Here is a 27917-nt window from a genome sequence, read left to right as displayed (position 1 = left end):
GGGATTTGCATAAGATACAGAAAATAACACGGACTTCTACATAAAGTAAATAACAGGTTTATTTGTCAACAAACTAAGTATTACACAATCTGCCATCAATCTATCGACATGAACAATCCTTTGCTATATAAAGGGTACAGTTTCATTTCTTTACAGATCTGCCCGATTTTTACATTATATGACACACTTTGTAGAAATGATACACTTGTACTACAAAATATAGAAGTCATGACATATATCAAAGATAACCTGATTTAAGTTGTAGTGATAATCAGCATCCGTAAGAGATTTTTCCCCGAGAAATACCTGTAAATCAATCATGTGGTGATGTTAAAAAGGTGGATATAATTTACACCACTGCATTCACTTGTAAACAACTTCAAGGTGTTTATATCTGAAGTACTATGGTGGTGGTGACAAGGTCATGCCAGTTTAAATGCTCAGTGTAAAGCGATGGTAATCCAGGCTCCACTGCTCTGACACAATCCAGTCAGTGTCTACATGACACGGTTGAGATCAGTCACAGTCCAACAACTTTTGTTGGCAATAAGATGCTAGATGTTTTAGTAAATAAATATACAGGATAAATCTCCTCATTCCCATCACTCATTTAAGTAAAACACCATATCATTCAGCTAGCATTCCATGGCTTTTATCCATCATTTGTGAATGGAAATTGATAAAATTTAAATATCAGTCTGATATCTAAACCTTACATAGGCAAAATATGTTCAGATAACAGATTTGGCAGGAAATATTCAGGTAACGGGTTTGGCTAAGGAAGATCACTAGGATTAAAAAGGAACACAGACTCCAGGTTACTTCTGTAACAATCTCCAACATTGACTACATGTCTCTATTTATATGATGCATCTTATGTCCTGTTAAACTACACATATGCAGTCAAACTGTGTATGTTGACAGTAATTTCTATGACATCATATCCAGCACTTGGCCTATATCTAGAGTATTCAGAAACCTGGCTGACTTTGGGACAAGTTTTCTTCAAAGTAGAGCAGAAAGCTTTCTAACCAAACAAAACATGCAGCATACATATCAGTACCATGAATGTAAATATTGCAAAATTTTCCAAAACAGTCAAAAATAGAAAAAATCTAGAAAATAATATTTACAGTGACCTTTTCAAGTCTTTTCCAGTAGACTATGAAGAAGTCACCAAACTCCATCACAAACATGCTCATAGATACTGAAGCGGTTAACCTCAGGTATTGGTTAATTAAAGTCCTCGTTACCTACCCGTCAATAAATCTTTATCATATATACTGTGTCAAACACAAAGTTAACTGCAACAAAAAGTGAAGGTCAACAACAGAATATTGATGTAGAGTATTGTATATACAAAATTTATAAATACAGAACCGGGTAAAGCTGAGGACTCCCAGGAAACAATGTCCTGTCTTACAAAAACTCATTTATTGAGTCAAAGATTTAGTTTAATTACATACAATCTGCAGAAATGTTTTATTCCACATTAACATATTCTTAATATATAAACATTTTTCAATTACTTCAATTAAAATCAATACTTGAGGATAAATCAAACTTTGAGAAGTTGCAGCATTTTGAAAACAGAGAAGCTGAATGAGGCCCATTGGTGTTTATGGACAACTTTTGAAAATCCTCAAATATGGATGGCTAGCAAAATTTAGTAAGAGATCATGTTATGCACTTCTCAGGTATAAACTAATGTAGATATGAGCCTCAAGGTATTTCAGGTCATATAAAGAACTTTTTGTCACCTTAAATCTGAACCAAGTACATCTGAACCTGATCTTAAACTAGAATGCACAATAACTCTGGTGCACCTGCTCTCCAGATACTTTATATGTAGTCCAAATACATTTAAATTGATCAGTCAATGTAATTTCCCGGTTCCCAGATAGTTAGAAAATAGGGTACCATGATATAACATGTGATGTTCAACATTTGATGGCAACAGCACTCTACTCAGTATGTCTAATTTTGTGACATGACTAAAAACAGACACTGAAGCTTCTACACTACACTTCAAAAAGTATATAAAGATATATATATATATTTAATTACAATACACATTTCTTATCTTCAACTTTTGGATAAAAAAAGGATTAATGCATTATGCTAACCTGATATGTACCAAGAATAACAAAAAATACTACAAACACCTAGAAATTTTGGTTTGTTCAGTCCAGGCCTAAATTCACAATGATCATTATGTACAGAAGATCTGATAATAAAGGACAGGGATTTCCAATTTTTCAATAATACTGCTCGGATTTTTATCTAGAAAAGTACAACTGAGGAAAAGATGGTTCTAAATTTCATTATGCAAAAGAAATGATAATGACCTCTCAAGCTTAATTGATTCATTACATTAAACAATAGGAAATTAATTAGTAATAAATAATATCATCAATGTAACAGACATACCTACTCTAGATTAATTATCTTAGTATCAGATGCGCCGTTATAAAAAGACTTGCATCAAAATTAGCCTGACTTCCAGTACACATTCAGATCTATTGCAAGACAAAAAAACTCCATAACTTACATTACACAAGCATAGATAACATCTAACATCTGGAATTCACATTAATCCTGTTTTACAAAATTTAAAAAAGAAAATGTATATATTAAATGAATGCACCTACAGTTATTTATTCTCTAAAGAAAACACTGCCAAGAATTTGATTACATATAACAATTCAGTATGTGATTCTCATGTAAAGACTAACCGACCCATCATTTGCTGTATGACCTTGTCATAACCTTTCTTACACAATAACAGGGAAAGTCCGTTCCCAACATACTTTTTCCATTATAAAGTATCGGATACAATTTTGGTGGTCTTTCAGTTATAATCTAGGGTCACTATAGCCATGTTTCTTCCACCGTTTCCAGCATGCCACCTCTCACTGAAGGACCAGTCATTGTAATTTCTCACAGTGAAGTGGAAGATGAGTTTCCTGATCTACTACAAATGCTCAGGCCTTTTTGGCAGCAACATTGGCTTGTGCCATCATTTCATCTAAAGACTGATGAGGGGCGGGAAGCTTCAATTCATTGGGTGTAACCCCCCAAATTTCCTTGGCATATTCTGATATTGTCCGGTCACTGGAAAACTTGCCTGACGAAGCTATGTTCAACAAACACATCCTGGACCATTTAGCTTGATCCTGAAATTGTAGATATAGATATACAGTATCAGTTAAAGCACACTTAAAATGTCCAAACACAACAACTATATGTAAGTGAAATCCTCCCCTCAATGTAACAATGTTATAAACATATCTACTTTATTTCTATGGTAGAATTTCATCATTTCATTAGATTTTTTACCGATGAAATACAGGAATTAAACAATCTGGTAAAAGCTTATGTCATCACTGCAGTAATATGTATCATCACAAGTGAAAATAGTGCTATAACTTTGACCAATCAGAGTGGTGCTTTTTAGTGTACTAACATAAAAATTAGCTGATTTTCTCGTTCAGACACGACACATAGGAAGGATGTATTAAATGAGTTGGTTTTCCATTAAATCTGTGTTTTTTTAATCATCACTTGTGATGATAAAACTTTTCCAGTAATGATATAACTTTTCTAGTGATGATATAACTTTTCCAATGATGATATAACTTTTCTAGTGAACTTTTCTAGTGATGATATAACTTTTCCAATGATGATATAACTTTTCTAGTGAACTTTTCCAGTGATGATATAACTTTTCTAGTGATGATATAACTTTTCTAGTGAACTTTTCTAGTGATGATATAACTTTTCTAGTGAACTTTTCCAGTGATGATATAACTTTTCTAGTGATGATATAACTTTTCCACTGATGATATAGCTTTTCTAGTGATGATATAACTTTTCTAGTGAACTTTTCCAGTGATGATATAACTTTTCTAGTGATGATATAACTTTTCTAGTGAACTTTTCTAGTGATGATATAACTTTTCTAGTGATGATATAACTTTTCTAGTGATGATATAACTTTTCTAGTGAACTTTTCTAGTGATGATATAACTTTTCTAGTGATGATATAACTTTTCTAGTGAACTTTTCTAGTGATGATATAACTTTTCTAGTGATGATATAACTTTTCTAGTGAACTTTTCTAGTGATGATATAACTTTTCTAGTGATGATATAACTTTTCTAGTGAACTTTTCTAGTGATGATATAACTTTTCTAGTGATGATATAACTTTTCTAGTGAACTTTTCTAGTGATGATATAACTTTTCCAATGATGATATAACTTTTCTAGTGAACTTTTCTAGTGATGATATAACTTTTCTAGTGAACTTTTCTAGTGATGATATAACTTTTCTAGTGATGATCTATAACTTTTCTAGTGATGATATAACTTTTCTAGTGATGATATAACTTTTCTAGTGATGATATAACTTTTCTAGTGAACTTTTCTAGTGATGATATAACTTTTCTAGTGATGATATAACTTTTCTAGTGAACTTTTCTAGTGATGATATAACTTTTCTAGTGATGATATAACTTTTCTAGTGAACTTTTCTAGTGATGATATAACTTTTCTAGTGATGATATAACTTTTCTAGTGAACTTTTCTAGTGATGATATAACTTTTCTAGTGATGATATAACTTTTCTAGTGATGATATAACTTTTCCAATGATGATATAACATTTCTAGTGAACTTTTCTAGTGATGATATAACTTTTCCAATGATGATATAACTTTTCTAGTGATGATATAACTTTTCTAGTGATGATATAACTTTTCTAGTGATGATATAACTTTTCTAGTGAACTTTTCTAGTGATGATATAACTTTTCTAGTGAACTTTTCTAGTGATGATATAACTTTTCTAGTGAACTTTTCTAGTGATGATATAACTTTTCTAGTGATGATATAACTTTTCTAGTGATGATATAACTTTTCTAGTGATGATATAACTTTTCTAGTGATGATATATAACTTTTCTAGTGATGATATAACTTTTCTAGTGATGATATAACTTTTCTAGTGAACTTTTCTAGTGATATATAACTTTTCTAGTGAACTTTTCTAGTGATGATATAACTTTTCTAGTGAACTTTTCTAGTGATGATATAACTTTTCTAGTGATGATATATAACTTTTCTAGTGATGATATAACTTTTCTAGTGAACTTTTCCAGTGATGATATAACTTTTCTAGTGAACTTTTCTAGTGATGATATAACTTTTCTAGTGATGATATAACTTTTCTAGTGATGATATAACTTTTCTAGTGAACTTTTCCAGTGATGATATAACTTTTCTAGTGATGATATAACTTTTCTAGTGATGATATAACTTTTCTAGTGATGATATAACTTTTCTAGTGAACTTTTTCAGTGATGATATAACTTTTCTAGTGAACTTTTTCAGTGATGATATAACTTTTCTAGTGATGATATAACTTTTCTAGTGATGATATAACTTTTCTAGTGAATGATATAACTTTTCTAGTGATTTTTCAGATGATATAACTTTTCTAGTGATGATATAACTTTTCTAGTGATGATATAACTTTTCTAGTGAACTGATATAAACTTTTCTAGTGAACTTTTCTAGATGATATAACTTTTCTAGTGATGATATAACTTTTCTAGTGATGATATAACTTTTCTAGTGAACTTTTCCAGTGATGATATAACTTTTCTAGTGATGATATAACTTTTCTAGTGGTGATATAACTTTTCTAGTGATGATATAACTTTTCTAGTGAACTTTTCCAGTGATGATATAACTTTTCTAGTGATGATATAACTTTTCCAATGATGATATAACTTTTCTAGTGATGATATAACTTTTCTAGTGATGATATAACTTTTCTAGTGATGATATAACTTTTCTAGTGATGATATAACTTTTCTAGTGATGATATAACTTTTCAAGTGATGATATAACTTTTCTAGTGATGATATAACTTTTCCAGTGATGATATAACTTTTCTAGTGACGATATAACTTTTCTAGTGAACTTTACCAGTGGTGATATAACTTTTCTAGTGATGATATAACTTTTCCAGTGATGATATAACTTTTCTAGTGATGATATAACTTTTCCAGTGATGATATAACTTTTCTAGTGAACTTTTCTAGTGATGATATAACTTTTCCAATGATGATATAGCTTTTCTAGTGATGATATAACTTTTCTAGTGAACTTTTCTAGTGATGATATAACTTTTCTAGTGATGATATAACTTTTCTAGTGAACTTTTTCAGTGATGATATAACTTTTCTAATGATGATATAACTTTTCTAGTGATGATATAACTTTTCTAGTGATGATATAACTTTTCTAGTGAACTTTTCTAGTGATGATATAACTTTTCTAGTGAACTTTTCCAGATATATAACTTTTCTAGTGAACTTTTCTAGTGATGATATAACTTTTCTAGTGATGATATAACTTTTCTAGTGAACTTTTCTAGTGATGATATAACTTTTCTAGTGATGATATAACTTTTCTAGTGATGATATATAACTTTTCTAGTAACTTTTCTATGATGATATAACTTTTCTAGTGATGATATAACTTTTCTAGTGATGATATAACTTTTCTAGTGAACTTTTCCAGTGATGATATAACTTTTCTAGTGAACTTTTCCAATGATGATATAACTTTTCTAGTGATGATATTACTTTTCTAGTGATGATATAACTTTTCTAGTGAACTTTTCTAGTGATGATATAACTTTTCTAGTGATATAACTTTTCTAGTGAACTTTTCTAGTGCTGATATAACTTTTCCAGTGATGATATTCTAGTGATGTTATAACTGTTGTAATTCTATGGTAGTGTTACATTGGTTTATTTCGTGGTAGCATTCTTACCAGATATGTCTGACTGACACGCTCCTGGCATTTGACGTAGGATTCAAAGTCCTTCAACAGCAAGAATCTGAAAACACAAGAAATTCAGAATCCAATGTGTACAGATGAAAACAAGCTACAAGAGTTAAAACCATATGCTTTGCAATGAGCAGCTGCGACACAAAAAGTAGATTTGTATAAATGGCCTCACCTAGCCGTTCAAAATCATTTCATATGTATTGTGAGGAAACAAGGTGATTCAAGAAAGAAATACTAGCAATGTACCGTGAGAAAAAGAAACAATCTGGACAGCTATTATCTGAACAAAACATGGACCATCAGAGATGGGTTTTGCTCCCTGAATGGGACAAAGTTAAAGTATGAAAAATATCAAAGGGCAATAACTCCTAAATTATGCAAAGGAGAGTGATAGATCGATCTTCCTATGCAGTTTCATGTTGATATCTCTTATAGTTTGTGTTCTGCTCCAGACAAAATTATGACAGACATACGCACAAACAAACGTACAGACAAAACAGCGACTATATGCCCTCCGTTTGGGGAGCATAAAGAAGACTGAGCACTGAGTTACCTGTCATGGTTGAGGAGAATGTTGACCAGCTCCTGGAAGAGGTGGGGTTCATCAGGTGAGAAGTAGCCACTAGACATCTGGTCGATGATCTGTTTCAACTCTGGATTGCTTTCATAGTACTGTTTTGAGTTGTACCTGATAACAATGAGATGGCAGCATTAGAACACAATATATCCTTCAACTCCCCCTGGTACAGGTTGGACACTGATCACTGGAGGTACTGTAAATCACGTTGATTTCCCGAATACTTAATTTCGCAAACTAACCTCTTAAGACTTATTTGTGAAAAAAGGTACATTATTTCACAAGTGATCTAAAAATGACTTTAAAATTGCAAATGATAAGTTATTTGAGACAAGGAGTCTTCAATGTCAGTGACAGAGTCAAAATGGATGCTATCCCGAGACATTTTTGTACAAATAATTGCAAGGGATTTGAATTCCCAACTGACTCTCCTGGTGGATTAATGTGAAAATATATCCCTTGCGAAATATTGGTGATTTACAGAAGTTGTCTTATATAATGTGTATAATACAATTACTTACATTGTACTGCTTGAAATATGTATTTTTGTGATTCCTTCCATTCTGAGCCCAATTGTAATAATATGTATTGATTATTATCATGAAAATAAATTACTGTGCTCTCCCAACTTTGGACCTGCATGTTTCATCACACAAATAAACCTACTTCTAACTCCCTTATTCCTTCAGTGCACTTGCAGATTCAGTCTTCTATTTCTCGTTACCAAATAGGAGACTGGTAAACAAATAGATTAAGTGGAAATATCTGATTATGTATATTTTCTGTGTTGTGGATTTTTGTTTGTATTAGTATGCAAGAACTGATCTGTAGAGCCTATTATATCCAATAACAGGACCATGAGTGAACTGAAAATAAATTGAGAACATGAAGAACTCTGAGAGTGTTGTCAGTTATATAAGAATACCATATGTAACATCAATCTGTGAATATGTAAGCCACATTTACACTCACTCTTTGTTCTATCAAAAGTCTGTGAATATGTAAGCCACATTTACCCTCTCTCTTGGTTTGTTCTAACATAAATCTGTGAATATGTAAGCCACATTTACCCTCTCTCTTGTATTATGTAAGCCACATTTACCCCTCTCTCTTGGTTTGTTCTATCAAAAGTCTGTGAATATGTAAGCCACATTTACCCCTCTCTCTTGGTTTGTTCTAACATAAATCTGTGAATATGTAAGCCACATTTACCCCTCTCTCTTGGTTTGTTCTATCAAAAGTCTGTGAATATGTAAGTCACATTTACCCCTCTCTCTTGGTTTGTTCTATCAAAAGTCTGTGAATATGTAAGCCACATTTACCCCTCTCTCTTGGTTTGTTCTAACATCAATCTGTGATTATGTAAGCCACATTTACCCCTCTCTCTTGGTTTGTTCTATCAAAAGTCTGTGAATATGTAAGCCACATTTACCCTCTCTCTTGTTTTGTTCTAACATCAATCTGTGATTATGTAAGCCACATTTACCCCTCTCTCTTGGTTTGTTCTATCAAAAGTCTGTGAATATGTAAGCCACATTTACCCTCTCTCTTGGTTTGTTCTAACATCAATCTGTGATTATGTAAGCCACATTTACCCTCACTCTTTGTTTGTTCTATCAAAAGTCTGTGAATATGTAAGCCACATTTACCCTTCTCTCTTGGTTTGTTCTAACATCAATCTGTGATTATGTAAGCCACATTTACCCTCTCTCTTGGTTTGTTCTAACATAAATCTGTGAATATGTAAGCCACATTTACCCCTCTCTCTTGGTTTGTTCTAACATCAATCTGTGATTATGTAAGCCACATTTATTATGTAAGCCACATTTACCCTTCTCTCTTGGTTTGTTCTATCAAAAGTCTGTGAATATGTAAGCCACATTTACCCCTCTCTCTTGGTTTGTTCTAACATAAATCTGTGAATATGTAAGCCACATTTACCCTCTCTCTTTGTTTGTTCTAACATAAATCTGTGAATATGTAAGCCACATTTACCCTCTCTCTTGGTTTGTTCTATCAAAAGTCTGTGAATATGTAAGCCACATTTACCCTCTCTCTTGGTTTGTTCTAACATCAATCTGTGATTATGTAAGCCACATTTACCCCTCTCTCTTGGTTTGTTCTAACATAAATCTGTGAATATGTAAGCCACATTTACCCTTCTCTCTTTGTTTGTTCTAACATAAATCTGTGAATATGTAAGCCACATTTAGCCCTCTCTCTTGGTTTGTTCTAACATCAATCTGTGAATATGTAAGCCACATTTACCCTTCTCTCTTGGTTTGTTCTAACATAAATCTGTGAATATGTAAGCCACATTTACCCTTCTCTCTTGGTTTGTTCTAACATAAATCTGTGAATATGTAAGCCACATTTACCCTCTCTCTTGGTTTGTTCTAACATAAATCTGTGAATATGTAAGCCACATTTACCCCTCTCTCTTGGTTTGTTCTAACATCAATCTGTGAATATGTAAGCCACATTTACCCCTGTGTATTGGTTTTTTCTAACATAAATCTGTGAATATGTAAGCCACATTTACCCTCTCTCTCTTGGTTTGTTCTATCAAAAGTTTGTTCTAACATAAATCTGTGAATATGTAAGCCACATTTACCCCTCTCTCTTGGTTTGTTCTAACATAAATCTGTGAATATGTAAGCCACATTTACCCATCTCTCTTGGTTTGTTCTATCAAAAGTCTGTGAATATGTAAGCCACATTTAGCCCTCTCTCTTGGTTTGTTCTAACATAAATCTGTGAATATGTAAGCCACATTTACCCCTCTCTCTTGGTTTGTTCTAACATCAATCTGTGAATATGTAAGCCACATTTACCCTTCTCTCTTGGTTTGTTCTATCAAAAGTCTGTGAATATGTAAGCCACATTTACCCCTCTCTCTTGGTTTGTTCTAACATCAATCTGTGATTATGTAAGCCACATTTACCCCTCTCTCTTGGTTTGTTCTAACATCAATCTGTGATTATGTAAGCCACATTTACCCTCTCTCTTGGTTTGTTCTATCAAAAGTCTGTGAATATGTAAGCCACATTTACCCTCTCTCTTGGTTTGTTCTAACATCAATCTGTGATTATGTAAGCCACATTTACCCTTCTCTCTTGGTTTGTTCTATCAAAAGTCTGTGAATATGTAAGCCACATTTACCCTCTCTCTTGGTTTGTTCTATCAAAAGTCTGTGAATATGTAAGCCACATTTACCCCTCTCTCTTGGTTTGTTCTAACATCAATCTGTGAATATGTAAGCCACATTTACCCTTTCTCTTGGTTTGTTCTAACATCAATCTGTGAATATGTAAGCCACATTTACCCCTCTCTCTTGGTTTGTTCTAACATCAATCTGTGAATATGTAAGCCACATTTACCCCTCTCTCTTGGTTTGTTCTAACATAAATCTGTGAATATGTAAGCCACATTTACCCCTCTCTCTTGGTTTGTTCTAACATCAATCTGTGATTATGTAAGCCACATTTACCCTTCTCTCTTGGTTTGTTCTAACATCAATCTGTGAATATGTAAGCCACATTTACCCTCTCTCTTGGTTTGTTCTATCAAAAGTCTGTGAATATGTAAGCCACATTTACCCTCTCTCTTGGTTTGTTCTATCAAAAGTCTGTGAATATGTAAGCCACATTTACCCCTCTCTCTTGGTTTGTTCTAACATCAATCTGTGAATATGTAAGCCACATTTACCCTCTCTCTTGGTTTGTTCTATCAAAAGTCTGTGAATATGTAAGCCACATTTACCCCTCTCTCTTGGTTTGTTCTATCAAAAGTCTGTGAATATGTAAGCCACATTTACCCTCTCTCTTGGTTTGTTCTATCAAAAGTCTGTGAATATGTAAGCCACATTTACCCTCTCTCTTGGTTTGTTCTAACATCAATCTGTGAATATGTAAGCCACATTTACCCCTCTCTCTTGGTTTGTTCCACCTCCTCAACCTCCATGCCAAAGATGAAAATGTTTTCCGGCCCCATCTCCTCCCTCATCTCCACATTGGCTCCATCCAGTGTGCCAATGGTCAGTGCGCCATTCAACATAAATTTCATGTTTCCGGTACCTGAAGCTTCCGTGCCAGCGGTGGAGATCTGCTCGCTCAGGTCAGCTGCGGGGATGATTTTCTCAGCCAAGGACACACGGTAATTCTCCAAGTATATAATCTTGAGTCGGTCTCCAATAATTGGATCATTGTTTACCACCTTAGCCACTGAGTTGATCAGCTTGATGATCAGCTTGGCAGTGTGGTATCCCGGGGCAGCCTGACAAAAACGTATCTTGTTAGACACTTGTGCTTTTATCCAATATATTGTAAATGTGAGTGATAAGAAGCAACTTGGTTTTCAACAAAAGTGATAGGACTCTGAAATTTCAGGATTACAATAATAATTCGTATATATAAGGGTTAAAAACCTTATAAATATACATCATGCTCACCCCTTAATTTGATGGAGGTAAATGTTATGTAAACCAAAGACAACAAAGAGTCTCCTTGCAAATTGCAGGAATGGCAAGTATACCACTATGAATGCCTTTAGTTTTTTTTTCTCTCCTTATCCACTCTATTGTAAATATTACCTTGCCTCCAACCATTATTGTCCTTGGTACGAAAGCCATGTTGGGATCCCTCTTCAGTCGGTTGTACAACAGGATCATATGTAAACAGTTCATCAGCTGGCGTTTGTACTCATGGATACGCTTCACTTGGATGTCAAAGATGGATGCTGGGTTCACTGTCACATTGTATTCCTTAAGGATGTACTCTGCCAGCTTCATCTTATTCTCCTGCAAGTAACAAGTTTGTATTGTTTTGCTATAATTCATCATGTTATCTGTACCACTGAACTGATAACAGAATAATCAGGTTTCTGTCCGTTAATGCATCAGAATGCAGGACTATGCCATTCAATTCTTCTGAAATATACTTATCAACTAGGATAAGATAATACAGAATAGTGGAAAGATAACAGTGCTTTTCAACCTCTTCTTTAAAACATATTTATCTTGGAAAATATGACACATTAGTTGTTTTTTTCAGACTGTTATGACCTTAAATTGGCCTACCTGTTTGACCTTCATGATTTTGTTCAGGTAAGACTCTTCCTCTACGAACTGTTTAAGCTGGGCAAGTTCATACAGATCTGTAGCCCAAGTCTCTCCAATTTTCTGGAATAAAAAAAATTTCAGCAAGGAACAAAATACTGAGTCTATCCCGTTTAAACAACCATTCAGTGGGTTGTACAATAAACAAACTGCTCAAAGTTTATCTACTTGTACTTCTAGATCTGAGGTAAATTCATACTTAAGGGTGAAATCTGAAAATAGCTCTTTGCTGAAAAGATTTGGTTTGTAGCATTAATGGCTCAAAATGTTCAATACTGTGTCAAAACTTGGAAATCAAAGGGTTATCTTACACATACAATGTACCAAATTCACATCAAAGTCCAAACAGTACCATACATTTAAACCACAGTTCAAACAGTACCAAACATTAACACCTGAGTTCAAATAGAACCTTACACTCAGACTAGAGCTCAAACAAAATCAATGACATTTGAACAAAGGCTTTCATAACTTTTAAAATATGACTTTGTGTTAACTACTGCATCCACTGACCTCAGCTATGACATCAGACAGACCAGGGTTACACAGCAGCAGCCAGCGCCGCGGTGTGATACCATTAGTCTTGTTCTGGAATTTCTCAGGATACATATCATAGAAGTCCTTAAACCTGGAATATATAATGGACCATCATAATACTACACTTAAACAACATATCTAGATTTTCTTAATATACACCCTACCTATACAGATTAACCTATGAGACTTTATAGACTGGTGAGGTTTTATAAACAAAATCAGATATTCCTCTGTTTATCATATTACCAAATTAAATCTTTTCCCCCTCCAACATGAAGATTATTTTCCCCAATTTAAATAGAAATGAGATGTAAGTAATGTAACCACTTACGTATCATTTTTGATGATGTTGGAATGGATAGCTGCCACACCGTTGATGGCGTGGGAGCCCACAATGGCTAAGTGAGCCATGTTGATTTTCTTCTCTCCACTTTCCTCCACTAGAGACATCCGCCTCATCCTGTCAAAATCATTTGGGAAACGTTTTCCTACCTCCTGCAATATCAAAGATATATAGACACTGTCAATACAATCATTGAAGTCAGTGTATCTGTAGGAAACTGGTAATAATGACTTGGGACAGAGTATTGAATAAAGATACTAATTGATAACCTTTGGATTGTTAGAAAGGCACATGTAAGGGGAGATAATCGGACACAAAGGTGTAGACACTATTTAAGATCAAATACTCTGTAATAGCTTTTTTTTACATTAAATGGTGGTTGTAGAGATTTACTTAATGAGAAAAAATCAGAGAAGACTTACCTGCATAAAGTTATGGTTGATGAGGTATATGATTTCTAAGTGTCTTGGCAGGAGGTTGCCCAACAGCGAGACAGGCCAACGCTCCAAGGCCTCAGGAAGCACTGTGTGGTTTGTGTATGCACAGGTATTCACACAGATAGGCCAAGCCTTGTCCCATGGAACATGTTCAATGTCCACCAAGATTCTCAACAACTCCGGGATAGCTAGCGCAGGGTGAGTGTCATTCAGTTGAATAGCAACCTGTAATAGCATTTCTTATCTGTAAACAACCAAACTACTACCTGGTTTTTCTGTTTCTATTTTATCAGTATTATTTTTCAAAACATCACATCAGCAAAACGTTTTGATGATCGTCTAATTACCTTGTCTGGAAATGATTCAAAGGATGTGCGCACTGGATCCCTGCTACCAAACTTGGACGACTTGAACCTTCTGATAATATCCTGAAGTGTGGCTGCCACCAAGAAATACTCTTGTTTGAGACGTAACTCCTTCCCCTCAAACATCTGTAAGATACAGAATATCGCTGTCATAAATATACATATATATATAAAAAAGAATGATTAACTCAAAGAATGTCATCCTCAAAGTTTTGGAAAATTGAGAATATCCTTCAATGATTTACTTAAGGATACTGAAGGAGATTTTTCTGGAGCAGGCCTATGAGGCCTCTTTACCAGACTCCTCTAGTATGTCCCACCTAGAAGATGGGTCGCCACCTCTGATAATTACCTTGTAAATTTGAAAGAAACAAAATCTTAAAGTCCTGAACATTTGACAGCCACAAGAGATGTCTTCCCTGAGAATGAATGTACTTACATTGTCGTTGGGGTAGAGTACCCGGGATATATTCTCGGCTTGGTTTCTGTCACACACAGCATCAATGTAGGAGCCATTGTTAACTAAAGAAATGATTAAATTCACTGTATTACTGGAAGTGATGATGAAGGAGGCACTTGTGTTTAGATTATATCTGTGATGTGGGAGGGAACAATAGGCCTAAGGGGGCTTGCATCTCCAATCTGGCTTATTCACTCACCTATTCAGTCATTTAACAAAGAATTTCAAAGATGACATATGATTTCTGAAGTAATTTCCCTATTGGATCCCAGTCTTGTGGTCGAACAGAAGCCAGATTCACCATTCATAAAGATTGCTACAAACTTGGACAATATCATTGTATGGAAGAAGGAATTTTAAGAACTTTCATTTCCCGTATTAGGTGAGTTTATAATGAACTGTAGTCATGATTATCACACAGTTCCAAATCCTTGTATCATAATTATAACAACATTGAAAATGAGAAGCAAAATAGGCATTCTATCAAAAGCCATTTCTCTCTGGTCTTAAAAAAATGATGAGGAAAAGATGTGTGAAAGTTTTTATTCTCCACCCACTCCTATGGCCTCACAAGTTGTTGTCTATACATACCATTACTATGTTTTATTCCCCACCCACTCCTATGGCCTCACAAGTTGTTGTCTATACATACCATTACTATGATTGCCAAGATCTATGACAGTACAGTCTGAACTTACAAAACTTGAGGTTGAAGCTGTTTGGAGCCTTGGCTGCCCACAGTCGCATTGTGTTAACAGTGTTGTTCCCATAGCCAGGGATAGGGCTATCAAACGGCATACCAAACACCACCTAAAAATCACACATAAATCACAAATCTCATTACTGCAAATAAAATGTGTTCAAAATAAATCTCATTGTATAATAATTATATTTTAGTTATTGAATTTTACAGGTTATGTTCTAACCTTATTTTCATAATATCCCTAAGATTTTTTTTTTTTCAATTCTTAAAAGTCATGAAATTCCAGAGGACGTTTTTCCTGATTTGAGCAGGTCATGACTGGGCTAATAACACCACCTGATTCAACAAAATCAGGTGAGATGTGAACACTGTCTTCAAATTGATTGAGAATTTTTAATTACCATATTCAGTTCTTGATACCAATGAGTGTTTACATTCCCAACAGTGTTTACATATATCAAGTTTTTCTGTTTACAGGTGTACTTTGATACCACTCAGCAAGCTAACACAAGAGAAATTTGTGACAAATTGAAGAAGTTTCAGCTTAATAGAATTACTTCATATATTTACTATTAATAACAAAAATCCTCCACACTTGACTATCAGACACATCCTAATTGGCGACACACATTTTACATGGGGCCCTTATATCTGTTTAGCACAGAAGATTATTTATCTTCATTTTTCGTTAAATCTACAATAAATTTCACATGCGAAAATACTTTTGACATGATCTCAGCTTATAGCTGATGGAATAGTTTTGTACATATTATGACAATTTAATTTGTATGATTAAGGTAAACTGTTGCTTCATAAAAATTAAAACCTGATTATTTATGAGAAGAAATAGGTGAATTTACAAAACATCAAACTAAACCCTGTCACACCTTCAAGGCTATTAAAGAAAGCCATTGAGATAAATAGATAAGTTGTTTGACAGCAAGATACATCATAGTACTTATCGAGATAGGTATCATTACCCTGAGTCCTACACAAACAAATCCCAAATATTTGTCATGGACCACGTCACGTAGTGATAGGATCAGTTTCACTATCATAATAGATAATCAAAAACACAAAATTGATCGATAATAAATTGGTTTTCTAAATTTAGTATAGAATTAAAAATAGAAAATAAATGTTCATTTTAATACTGAATACAAACAACAATAAAATGTTTTATATTGTATGTTAATTGTACAAAGAATCAACAGGACTTCTAAACTAGGTTAAATTACAAAAGTTTCATGACTCAAATATACAAACACTTTCTGACATTAATTAACTGACTTTTCAAAATCATCATCAATGATCACTTCTACTATTTTCTTGCGGCTAGTTTTTGCTTTTCCTAAATCATTGGCACACCAGAAGTAAATCCATCAGAATTGTAATGAGTTGCAGAAAATCAGTATTTCTGAAGAATTTTAAGCATCATTTGAAAGTGATTTCTTTTGGCACTATTCTCGCTGAAAACTTGGTGAAAATATAAAAATACCATAAAGTTACAGCGTTTGTGCAGTAATATTCTTACTGTTGTGTCCACCCACTGTTTAACTCCATTGTTCTCCACCACACGCCCGTAGAAATTGATTGGCAGTACATACTCCGGGCGAGACTTTTCCCAGGGATTTCCATACCTCAGCCACTCGTCAGGCTCCTCTTTCTACAACATAACAGTTGGTTGGTAATAGGATGATAACAAACAACTAGAATTCTGGTAATCAAGGATCTGTGTTGATAAACACTTTACCACCCTTAAGGGGGTACAGAAGTATATCTTTTTAGAAATTAGTAAATAAACTGTGAGACATCTGATATTTGATATTCAACAGGATTTTAAAAAAATGTTTAAAAAGAGTCTATTCTTCTTGAAGAAACTTATTAAAACTAGGTTTCAGCCAGCAGGAACATAAACTAGAAAACAACTACGTAGATGTTCATCCTAACTAATAGAATCTGTATACCCCAAAGTGAAAAACCTTCAGTCAGTGACTGCCAGTATCAACCCCTCCATTCAAAGACAATACCTAGTCAGTAACCACCTGTCTTAAAAGCCCATCTCTTTTCTCTGACTTTTTGTGTTGCGACCACCTGCAAGCATCCATATAAAGACAGTCCACCTATAAAAAGAGGTCACGTCTATTCAGACCCCATCTATGTAAAGAGACCACCTACATCTGAGACCATGTGTGCAAAAAGACCTCTTGTATCCACACTCAACCCTTTTAAAGAAACTATGTCTATTCAAAGCCTACTTGTATAAAGCTTGTGTATAGCGATCATTTGAATTATTTGAATCCACCTGTGTAAAAAGACAACATCAATTCAGAGTCCACCAGTGTAAAGAAACCACCTCTATTCAGAGACCACCTGTAGTAAGAGACCACCTCTTTTCAGAGACCACCTGTAGTAAGAGACCACCTCTTTTCAGAGACCACCTGTGGTAAGAAACCATCTCTACTCAGAGACCACCTGTGGTAAGAAACCACCTCTACTCAGAGATCATCTGTGGTTAGAAACCACCTCTACTCAGAGACCACCTGTGGTAAGAAACCACCTCTACTCAGAGATCACCTGTGGTAAGAGACCACCTCTTTTCAGAGATCACCTGTGGTAAGAGACTGCCTCTATTCAGAGATCATCTGTGGTAAGAGACCACTATTTGAATCAAGAGATCACCTCTATACAAAGCCCTCCTACATTAAGATATTACCACTATCTAATACTACCTATGTAAAGAAACCACCTGTATCATGAGACTACATGGTAATAATTTCTGTGAATTCCACAATGTAAATATTTGATGCATTCTCTTTCGAGAAAACAGTTTTAATTACATTTCAGTGTCATTACAGATGTGCTCTCTCTATGACATTGACAAAGTATTGATGTAGAGATATAAACATCACTATCAACAGGAATGTTTGTTCATGAGACTATCATGTTTGTCTGGACAAATAACTTCTAATATTGATATTTCATCAAAGATAGGTTTCAGCACACATTCCAGAAATAGGTTCAATACGAGAAGTGGTAATATATTCATCATCCACCCTCCTAGTATGTTACTTGTAATCATGGCTAAACATCTAGAGGACATTTTAAATTTCCATTTTAATTAAATGTTTAAAATCCAACCAGTTACAGGCCTAAGTTTACTTAAGGCATCAACTGAATTTTTTTGTCAACCTAACACACAGTGTATATCCTGTGTGAAATCTGAAATGATGTTGTGACCTGATATTTGATAGATCACATATACCTGTCCATTAAGTTCTGAGCTATTTTTATTTCTTGTGAATCACATCCTGTATGTGTTTTGAAAGTCAACGAAACTAACGAAACTGGATACCATTATGAACTCGAGATTTAACTAAATTTGCAGCAAAGTTTCCAGAAATTCAAATAATAATTTCAAGTATTTGGGAATGCTTTTTTGCATAAACGACTTCTACCTGTATTCTTTCCATGGTCAAATCTTCAATTTCAGCAAAATTGACAATTTTTGTTGACATGATTAGAACATCATGAAGCATGACATCGCAATTTACATGTAATATGATAGGTGAAGCATGAATTGTGAAATCTCAATTACCAGGTAAATCTCTCAGTAAAAATGGTCACTGAAGTGTGCAAAAAATTGTGACAAAAGAAAAACTTTGATAAGAATACCGAGCTACCCCGTAACAAACTGATTCAGGACGCCAAGGACTCGCCCTCTATCATATTACATGTTTGTCAGTGTTTTTCTACAAAATCATCTCAATTACCAGAAGTCTCATTCAGCTCTAATCAAACTGAAAGTCAGAGTGTTTAATAAAGGACACTGGAATAACATGTGTTGAATACCGGACAGTGATATAGAATAGCTTATTACCAGGTGGAGGCTTATTGTTACTACAATCCTTACATCTGCTGATTATATGCAAAGTTGAGGAGGCGTTCCATGTATAATCTCTGCTTTATCTACACTAAACGTAACATTTAGATCTTAGTTCCTGGTTAGAACTGTTTTATTTCAGGCACACTATTTCATTTTCTGCTCAATGCATCAGTATAAGTGAAAAATTCCATATAGACAAACGTTTAGTTCTGACAAGAAGTAAGACTTACCTGCCATCCATTTTCAAACTTTTGTGTAAAGATGCCGTAATCATAACGGATTCCATATCCATATGCAGCTAGACCAAGGGTTGCCATGGAATCCAAGAAGCAGGCAGCCAATCGTCCGAGACCTCCATTGCCGAGTCCAGCATCTTCCTCAATTTCCTCGAGCTCTTCAATGTCAAGGCCGAGCTAAACATAAACGGACACTGCATTGCTATCTTCGAAATTATTGCAAGCTAAACAAAAACAGGCATTATAAGAAAATGAGGCATCAATGTGAAGGGATGATGATTTGAGATGTTCTTACCTGGTACATAGCTTCGTCACAGGCGCTCTGAATGCCCAGGTTTACCATGGTGTTAGAAAGGGTCCTTCCCATGTAGTACTCCAAGGAAAGGTAGTACACACGCTGGAACAGACAGAATCACAGTTAAGGACAGACGGCATACAGACAGATGGATAGGCAAATGGATATACAGATGAACAGACATACAAACTTAAGGAAGGTAGTACATTATAACAAGACATAAATCCAAAAGATACAGGCACAAAACAACAGTCTGTAGATCCTCATTTGATCTAGAAGTTTAAATCCTCTTCAGCAATGAAACCTGACCTAGCGAAATAAAGAGGAACTGATATGAACTTGGATATTAAGACAGAAACCATTTATTAACGACATCTGACATTGACATTTTTATGCATCAGTTGGGTTGGCTGTACAAATTAAATAAGCCATATTTCAGATTTGTACCAGGCATCAAAAACACTACAAACTTGATCCTGTTAAGGATACAATTATTTAACTCAGAACAAATTGGTAAGGTTAGCATTGGTGAAATTAATTCTGTGTTTTAAATTGACTCTTATTGCTGTTGTCCTCTGGTAAACGACATCTAGTGTTAGATACATCTGTGACCATTAGTTATTGCATCGTAAAGGTCAAAATATCTACAAACTTAAAACAGATTTGAAGTGAAAGGATGGAACACTTCCAAAAGAAACATTTAAAAAGCTTCAATGCTTTGTTTTAACAGACATTAAGATCCAGAATACTTGTTGCAACAGTAAAAGGTTACAATACATTTCCTGTGATTTATGAGAGAAATTAGTATTAATGATTACACATTACATTTGTGTTTGGTGTTAAGGGTATATGATACCTTCCATGTCAGTCATGTGATAGGTGTTACCAGATGATATAAATCCCTCGATAGTCAATACCATTCCATTCAAATCTGTCATATTGAATTCTACATATGCATTGTTATAGAATTCTTTTTGAACAACGACTTGATTTCCATGGTGAACAAGATAAAGAATACGTAGACACTTTTTACATGATTAGTGTCTATTTGTCACAGAAAAGTATGAAAAGTACAGTAAGGACTTTTCAATAATGATTTTTAGTGGGTAACATAGAAGCTAGACCATCATACAATATGTATAATTTTTTACCTTGGGTGCCGATAATTATCTACCACTCTGAACTTTGTTATCTCTAAAGGATGCTGTAAAAAGTTACCTCTGTATTCGTCAATATTAGCTTTAAAGTATCAAGGACCTATATTTAAAACATACCAATGTGGCAAATAAATTTGAACTCCCTTATTGAGATAATATCTACCTATGGTACTTATTATAAACATTTATAAAGGTAAGGTACTTTAAACGGGTGACAGTATAAATAAGCAGTAATATCCCTGGAAATGGATTTTATCAGAGAGGGGTGGAAATTGTTTATACGTGTATGCTTTTAGATTAAATAAAATGTAAAGTCATACCCTGGTGTTTTGATATGGCAATGTAAACGTTTATGTTCGACTGTAAAATCTCCTACACATAAAAGCTATATATATTACTGGCTACAGTTGACAACTCAATTTTCACATTATTCAGGCAACTCCTTTTTCACGAGAAATTCAGCATTAAGTGCAACTTAATGAATATGGAAGATATATAAAATTACAATTATTAATTTGTGTTAATTGATGCTGACATCGGTTTTGTAAAGACAGAGCTATTTTGAGATTATCTACAAGATAACACATTCACAATCCGGACAAATACTGCTGGGGACCAATGTGTCTGGATTATCAAGATTCGACTGTATAGTCCTTTGGCAATGTTTCAATGAAATCCATTTTAATTTCTTTCACTTACAAGTTTCTTGAGTCCAAGTATGTAAAATTTTTGGATTATCATTTATATATATACCAGTTTGATAAAAACAAAGTTTTGTTTATTAGTAAAATATTTTTTTTTATTAGTAACCATCTTTAGAAATCACACATGATATGAAGTCAACAATCAGAAATCGATAAGACCATGCTATAAAGCTGCTGTGACCGATTTTCATGTTCAATAAGATATTACTTACGGTTAGACCAGGGGGCCAATATATAAATTCTGAACTAATGTTATGTTGTTGTCATATCATTACAGACAAAAAAAAATTGCCTTTGTATGTAATTCTACAGAACAGAAATAGATAGAGATCGATTCTTTCCTGAAGAAATACAGCATAATTGTTTTTTGGTTATTCTTAGCAAACTTCTCAAATCCAATTATCTTTTTACAATAAAATGCCATTTTCAAAACTTGCATAGATCTTGTGTAGAAGTTGTAAATACCTCCTTAGCTCTTTACATACCCTAACTAGAAATATTACTACTGAATAGTTCTTTCTAAATATCTTGTTACAGTCCACATATTGGCAGAACCAAATTACAACAAAGAGAATATTCACACCTAAAAATACAGGTTTCAATCAAATCAGACTTAAAATCATTGAAGGTGAAAAATACCAGTATCCATATTAAATAGTCCTTTGTTATAAGTTCAGTGAAGTTTTGCCCATTGTTGTACAAGTTTATCGACTTTTCTCGTGGTTAAGAATTTGGGAATGTGGCAGGTATGTAATGTTTTTTCCCATTTCTCTTCAAAGACATTCAATTATGCTATGAAGCAGTGGTTTAGCTTGCCTGTTGATATATATATATATATAAAACTTCACAATAAAAACTGTGATGTAGAGTGTTGATAGTATGAATTGTTCTTGGTTGAGAATGTTGATGCCATTTGGTATTTTTTTAAACAATTTATTGACGAAATAGAGGATAAAGTTGAATATGCCAAGGTGTTTCCTGTTCCCTGAAACAAAATCTAACCAGGCATTAATAATGTCCTGGTCTTCATCCCACCCACATCCCCTCAAAAAACAAGTATATAAACCCATGCACACTATACATGCTTGTATGACAACGTCCCATTTTGCCTGTGGTGTATCATTTGATGGCTTGATTCAATTTGAAGTGTCTTGATTATCTAAACAGGAAAACTACCACATGTTTACAATGTGTTAAGATACTGATGGCAATCATTTCCTATCTCCTGTTGACAGTGTACAAAATGATACCGGATGTCACACAGTCAGGGTTATTAACTAGCATCAATAATAGCGTCCTGTGTTTGTCATCCTTACGATCAGCGATCAGCGTAACAAACAATGGGTAAACTTTCTAAATAATGACTAATATTACCTGCATTCTGAGATTACTTTCCTTGTCAAAATCAGTCTGAAACAATTAGCGGGCAATCTCTGTTTTTGAATATTGGTAAAGAATTGACAATTTTCTTAGCTCCATCAAACGTATCCCAGACATTTAAATGAAACATAGAGGATAATCAGCTAATTAATTTATTCAACGTATCAGGTTAAATAAGTGAAATAAACTTAGCGCTTACATCTATTTTATGGTGACAATTAAATTTATCAATAAAAGAAAGATGATCTGCCATGATGTTAAAAAAATACTTAAGAACTGTAAAAAGTAACTAGAGTGTAGCTTGGAAATATGCTGAAATGATGATAAAGGTTATGTTTGAGTAAGCAGTATAGCATTCTGTTTTATGCAATAAAATTCTGGTGTGAGAAAATTTTCTTCATAAGTTTGCATTCTGATATATATTTGAATTACTTTATTGTGAAAGAGGTTTTTTCACACCTGGAAAATTACCGAGTGATTTTATACCACAGTAAATATAAACATATATTCAAAATAATCTTTTAGATAAAGCTACTTTTAAATACATTTGCTGAGTAGGCAAATTGTTGAAATTTTTCATGGTGTATTTGATTTGGCAGTTGACGGTAAAGAAAGTTAACATGCATGAGTACACCAGGAAGGTTAAATATATAGTTACATACTCAAATTGTGCAGTCCTATACAAATGAGGATAAACTGTCACAACTCTCACATATTGAAGAATGTAATATAGTACAGAACTCATGTATCTAACATCACTAATTATGACTTCATAATGAACACAACTTCATCAGATAATTAGATATTAGGTAATATTTCAAATTCATAGCAAAAATAGTGCTATTGTATAGATTCATTAGTCACATTATTCAGCTAGAACTGTCTGCAATTTTTCTGGTTCACCAAGTATAAACAATATCAATGAATACTAAGATCCTATACTAATGAACCTCATTGTTTATTCAAAATTCTTTTATAGACAATCACACTTTTTCCCCCGAACCCTCTTTGTGACTATTGTATGTATTATACAATTGAGTAATTGAACAAATACTACTAAACTAAATCATGAACCAAGATTCACAGAAAGGTGATAACTACAACTTCCTGTAACATAGAGACGTTGATACCCTCCTGCATTATATATAGACTTGAAAATATTTGTACCATCTATGATTTGATGCCATCAAGATGTAAGCTACTTTAGAGAAGAATGGTGATTTAAGGCTACCCGAAGAGTGGGAGGGCGACTTGAGGTTGTATTCTACCTTAGAACATAGTGGTGACTTAATAATAATAATATATAGGACACAGGCTTATTAAGCCTATATATCCAGAGTTTAAAGAATTAGTATCCCAAATATGGATCAGTGTGTTGTCTAGTTCATGATTATAAACACGTTCAGTTTGCCTCCAATAATTCTCCAATTGGGATTTGAAAGTTTTGTTGGTGACGCTACAACAGCATTAGGAAGTGAATTCCAGTGGTTTACCACCCATTCACAGAAAGAACACTTCCTCAGATTTAGTCTGCTCCATTTTTTTGATAGTGGAAAACTGTGCCCTCTTGTTATCTTGTTATTGTTTGTATCAGGAAATCCTCCGTGACAGCCCTATCATATCCTCCATGTGTTAGTTTGTATACTTGAATCATATTTCCTCCTAATCTTCTGTGCCTCAGTGTCGGTAATTTAAGGATCCATAGCCTGCTTTCATAGCTTAGGTCTTTCATTCCCGGTATTTGTTTCATTGCTCTTCTTTGCACATTTTCCAAATCATTTATGTCTTTTTCCAAATAGGGATTCCACTTGCAGGCCCAATATTCATGGTGCGGACGTACAGACACTTTATATAAAATACAGAATGACTTTTTGTCTAAGTACGTGTATGTCATTGGGATGGTTCCCATTATTCTATTGGCTTTATTGACTGCATCATGAATATGTTGGTTGAAATTAAGGTTGTTGTCTGGTATAACTCTAAGGTCCTTTTCTTTTGTTACCTGATCTAATGTAACCTTGACTCTTCTATTTCTCTCGACTCTAAGTGTAACAGTGTATTAACGGTTTTCTTTTCCAAACTTTGCATTTGTCCGGGTGAAATTTCAAGAGCCATTTATCAGATCATTGTTGAAGCTTATCTAAATCTTTCTGGAGATTCAAGTTATCATTATGACTGTAAATTTTCTTATATACTTGCAGCTCTGAAATTTCAGTATTGATGCTCGGACTGTTTACGGTAAAATTTTTCAGAACTTGGATATAGCCCTGCGGTTCGACCGTGAATACACTCGAGAAAAAATTTGCTAATGCATTCACCTTATCCTTATCATTTTTTGCAACTAATGTTTCGTTTCCACGCTTGATGTGCAGATCAGGGATTCCTGATCTTGTTTTCGTTTTTTAGCTTGCATATCTCCAAAACTTCAAAGGGTTAGTTTTTACTGCCTGTGCGATCTCCTGCTCCAAAGTTCCTTTACATTTTCTTACTAAAGTCTTTACTTTATTTCTTGCGCTTGCATATTCTTTGTATTTCTCGCCTTCTCTTGTTTCAAGGTAGCTCTGCCAGCTTCTATGCTTCCGTTTAATGGCCTTTACGGTTTGGCTATCTAGAGGATTCTGTCTTTTGTTTGCTTCTTGGATGCTTTTAGGTATATATGGATCAATGGTGGATTTAATTATCTGATGAAAGATTTCGTATTTTGATTTTGTGTCCACCGCACGACTTATTTTTTTCTTCCAATCTATCAATAGCTCTTTTCTAATTTGTTCATAGTCCCCTTTGTTATAACTATACTTAATTTTTTTGTTAGTGCTATATATTTTTGTACAGCTAAAACAGAAAAATATTGCACTGTGATCACTCTTTCCTAGTCCGCTATTTCAATATTACTTATAACCTGTTCATTTGAAAATAGCAAATCTAGAATGCTGGGTTCGTTATTCGCTCCTACTCTTGTTGGATTTTTGATATGTTGAAACAGAAATGAGTCTTTCACGGCCTCTAGATATTTATATTCCAGACTATCTGATCCCCTAGACGGTATCCATTGATGCCAGTCTATATTTTTCAGGTTAAAGTCTCCCATTATCAGTAAGTGAGATGTTCTTATTTCCTCTATATTGGTAAAAGTGTGCATAAATCCAAATTATTTTCATCTACGCTGTTAGGACTCCTGTAAAGGCATTCATTTGTTTAGACATTTCCTTTATCCAGATTAATTTTGATCCACAACTGCTCGTCAAACTTATTCTTAATTGTTATTTCCGTTGCTCCTAGATTTTGTGTCGTGTATATAACGATTCCTCTCAATCCACTTAAGGCTGTATGCTACCTTAAGAGTAGGATGGCAACTTAAGGTTGTAATGTAAGCTAACTTGGAGTAGGATGGCAATTTAAGGTTGTATTCTACCTTAGAATAGAGTGGTGACTTAAGGTTGTATGCTACCTTAAGCATAGGATGGTGACTTAAGGTTGTAATGTAAGCTAACTTGGAGTAGGATGGCAACTTAAGGTTGTATGCTACCTTAGAATAGGGTTGTGGCTTAAGGCTGTATGCTACCTTAAGCGTAGGATGGTGATTTAAGGTTGTAATGTAAGCTAACTTGGAGTAGGATGGCAACTTAAGGTTGTATGCTACCATATACAAGAGGAACATGGTAACTTATTTATAAAGACCATCTTGTAACCATATGATATCTGAAACATATGAATCTCCCTCCAACATAATTCTTTTAAGAGAAATAACTCTTAAATAAATCACACAAATCATGCAGTCATTAAAATTTACCATCTGTCTAAGCTTCATTTCTCTTTACAACAAACAGGACTATATGTTAAAAAACACAAGTATACAAGAACATGGGATAAAAGTTACCACTGGAAACACGAGTGATTTTTCAGATTTTGTACACAACGTAAAAAAAAATTACCAGTGACAAATATTTGTACATATGTAATATGATATGAGATGATGTTAACAATGTATCGCACAGATAAAGCAAATACTTTAAACATCACATTCAAACATATATTTTGTAATATTTCCATAAAACTTAGCATATGAAGTATCTGTAGTGTACATGCAGTGAACAAGATCATTAGAAATCCCAGCAGCACTATAAATAACCTCAGGTCACAAAAAGGTCAGCAGTCATAAAAATAAACATTTGTGCTATTACACACAAAATCAATACAAAGCCATACCTCTGATATTACATCTAATGTCAAACTTATAATGAATCATGCAGATAATACCTTTTCAAATCCAATAAGAATTTGTAAATATTTTCAAAATAATTTATTAATATTTGATTTTTGTATTATTATTTATTTGTTAATTCGTACGTAAAGCGACAGTAAAAACTGCTGAAATGGCGCAAACGAAACATTTCAGAAACACGACTACAAGGAAGTATATTGTGGTTTTTTTTTTCGTTAGCCCAATACATGGGCCGCCTGTTGCAAGTGACAGCATCATTAGCACCCAGTGGTCACGAGTCGGCATCAGTTTTCCGGGCACCTGTCTTACCTTAGGGTCCTGTTCATAGTAGTGCTGCTGTGTTCTGATCCAGCGCCCCACCAGGTGATCCCTGACAGTGTGGGCCAAGGCGTGATAGTAGTCCCGTGGGGTGGAGACATTTCTATCCTTCACCACAGTGTAATGTAAATGCCGGTTAAATGTTTTCTTAATTTCCGCAACATTTTCCACCGGTGCAATTCCACGGATACTGATCTGTTTACGTTTGTCAACGTCTGACTGAGGACGCGCAGCCATGTTTAGGTTGTTTAAACTGACTCTGGATGGATGACAGCTCTGTGTGTCTCCCCGGTACCTCGACGTTTTCTTCTCGCTCGAGAT

General features: G+C 34.2%; 1 protein-coding gene across 1 annotated transcript; it reads right to left on the bottom strand.

Annotated features, from left to right (window-relative positions):
• Positions 1 to 41: 41 nt before the first annotated feature.
• Positions 42 to 27917, bottom strand: LOC132543506 (glycogen phosphorylase, muscle form-like). The gene is made up of 16 exons (XM_060207015.1): positions 27588 to 27917; positions 19816 to 19917; positions 19515 to 19697; positions 16933 to 17064; positions 15394 to 15505; positions 14675 to 14757; positions 14218 to 14361; positions 13856 to 14095; positions 13422 to 13585; positions 13067 to 13181; positions 12515 to 12616; positions 12029 to 12235; positions 11363 to 11712; positions 7414 to 7548; positions 6843 to 6909; positions 42 to 3176 (listed from the first exon to the last, which is right to left on the bottom strand). Exons 1-16 carry the CDS (start codon positions 27831 to 27833, stop codon positions 2985 to 2987), a joined length of 2574 nt encoding a protein of 857 aa, XP_060062998.1. The 5' UTR covers positions 27834 to 27917; the 3' UTR covers positions 42 to 2984.

Source organism: Ylistrum balloti, unplaced genomic scaffold (genome assembly GCF_031769215.1).
Source record: "Ylistrum balloti isolate Yb309-2 unplaced genomic scaffold, AGI_CSIRO_Ybal_v1 Utg369758, whole genome shotgun sequence".
Taxonomy (NCBI): domain Eukaryota; kingdom Metazoa; phylum Mollusca; class Bivalvia; order Pectinida; family Pectinidae; genus Ylistrum; species Ylistrum balloti.
Note: the sequence above shows the minus strand (reverse complement) of the source record. Positions and strands in the feature narration are given on the sequence as shown.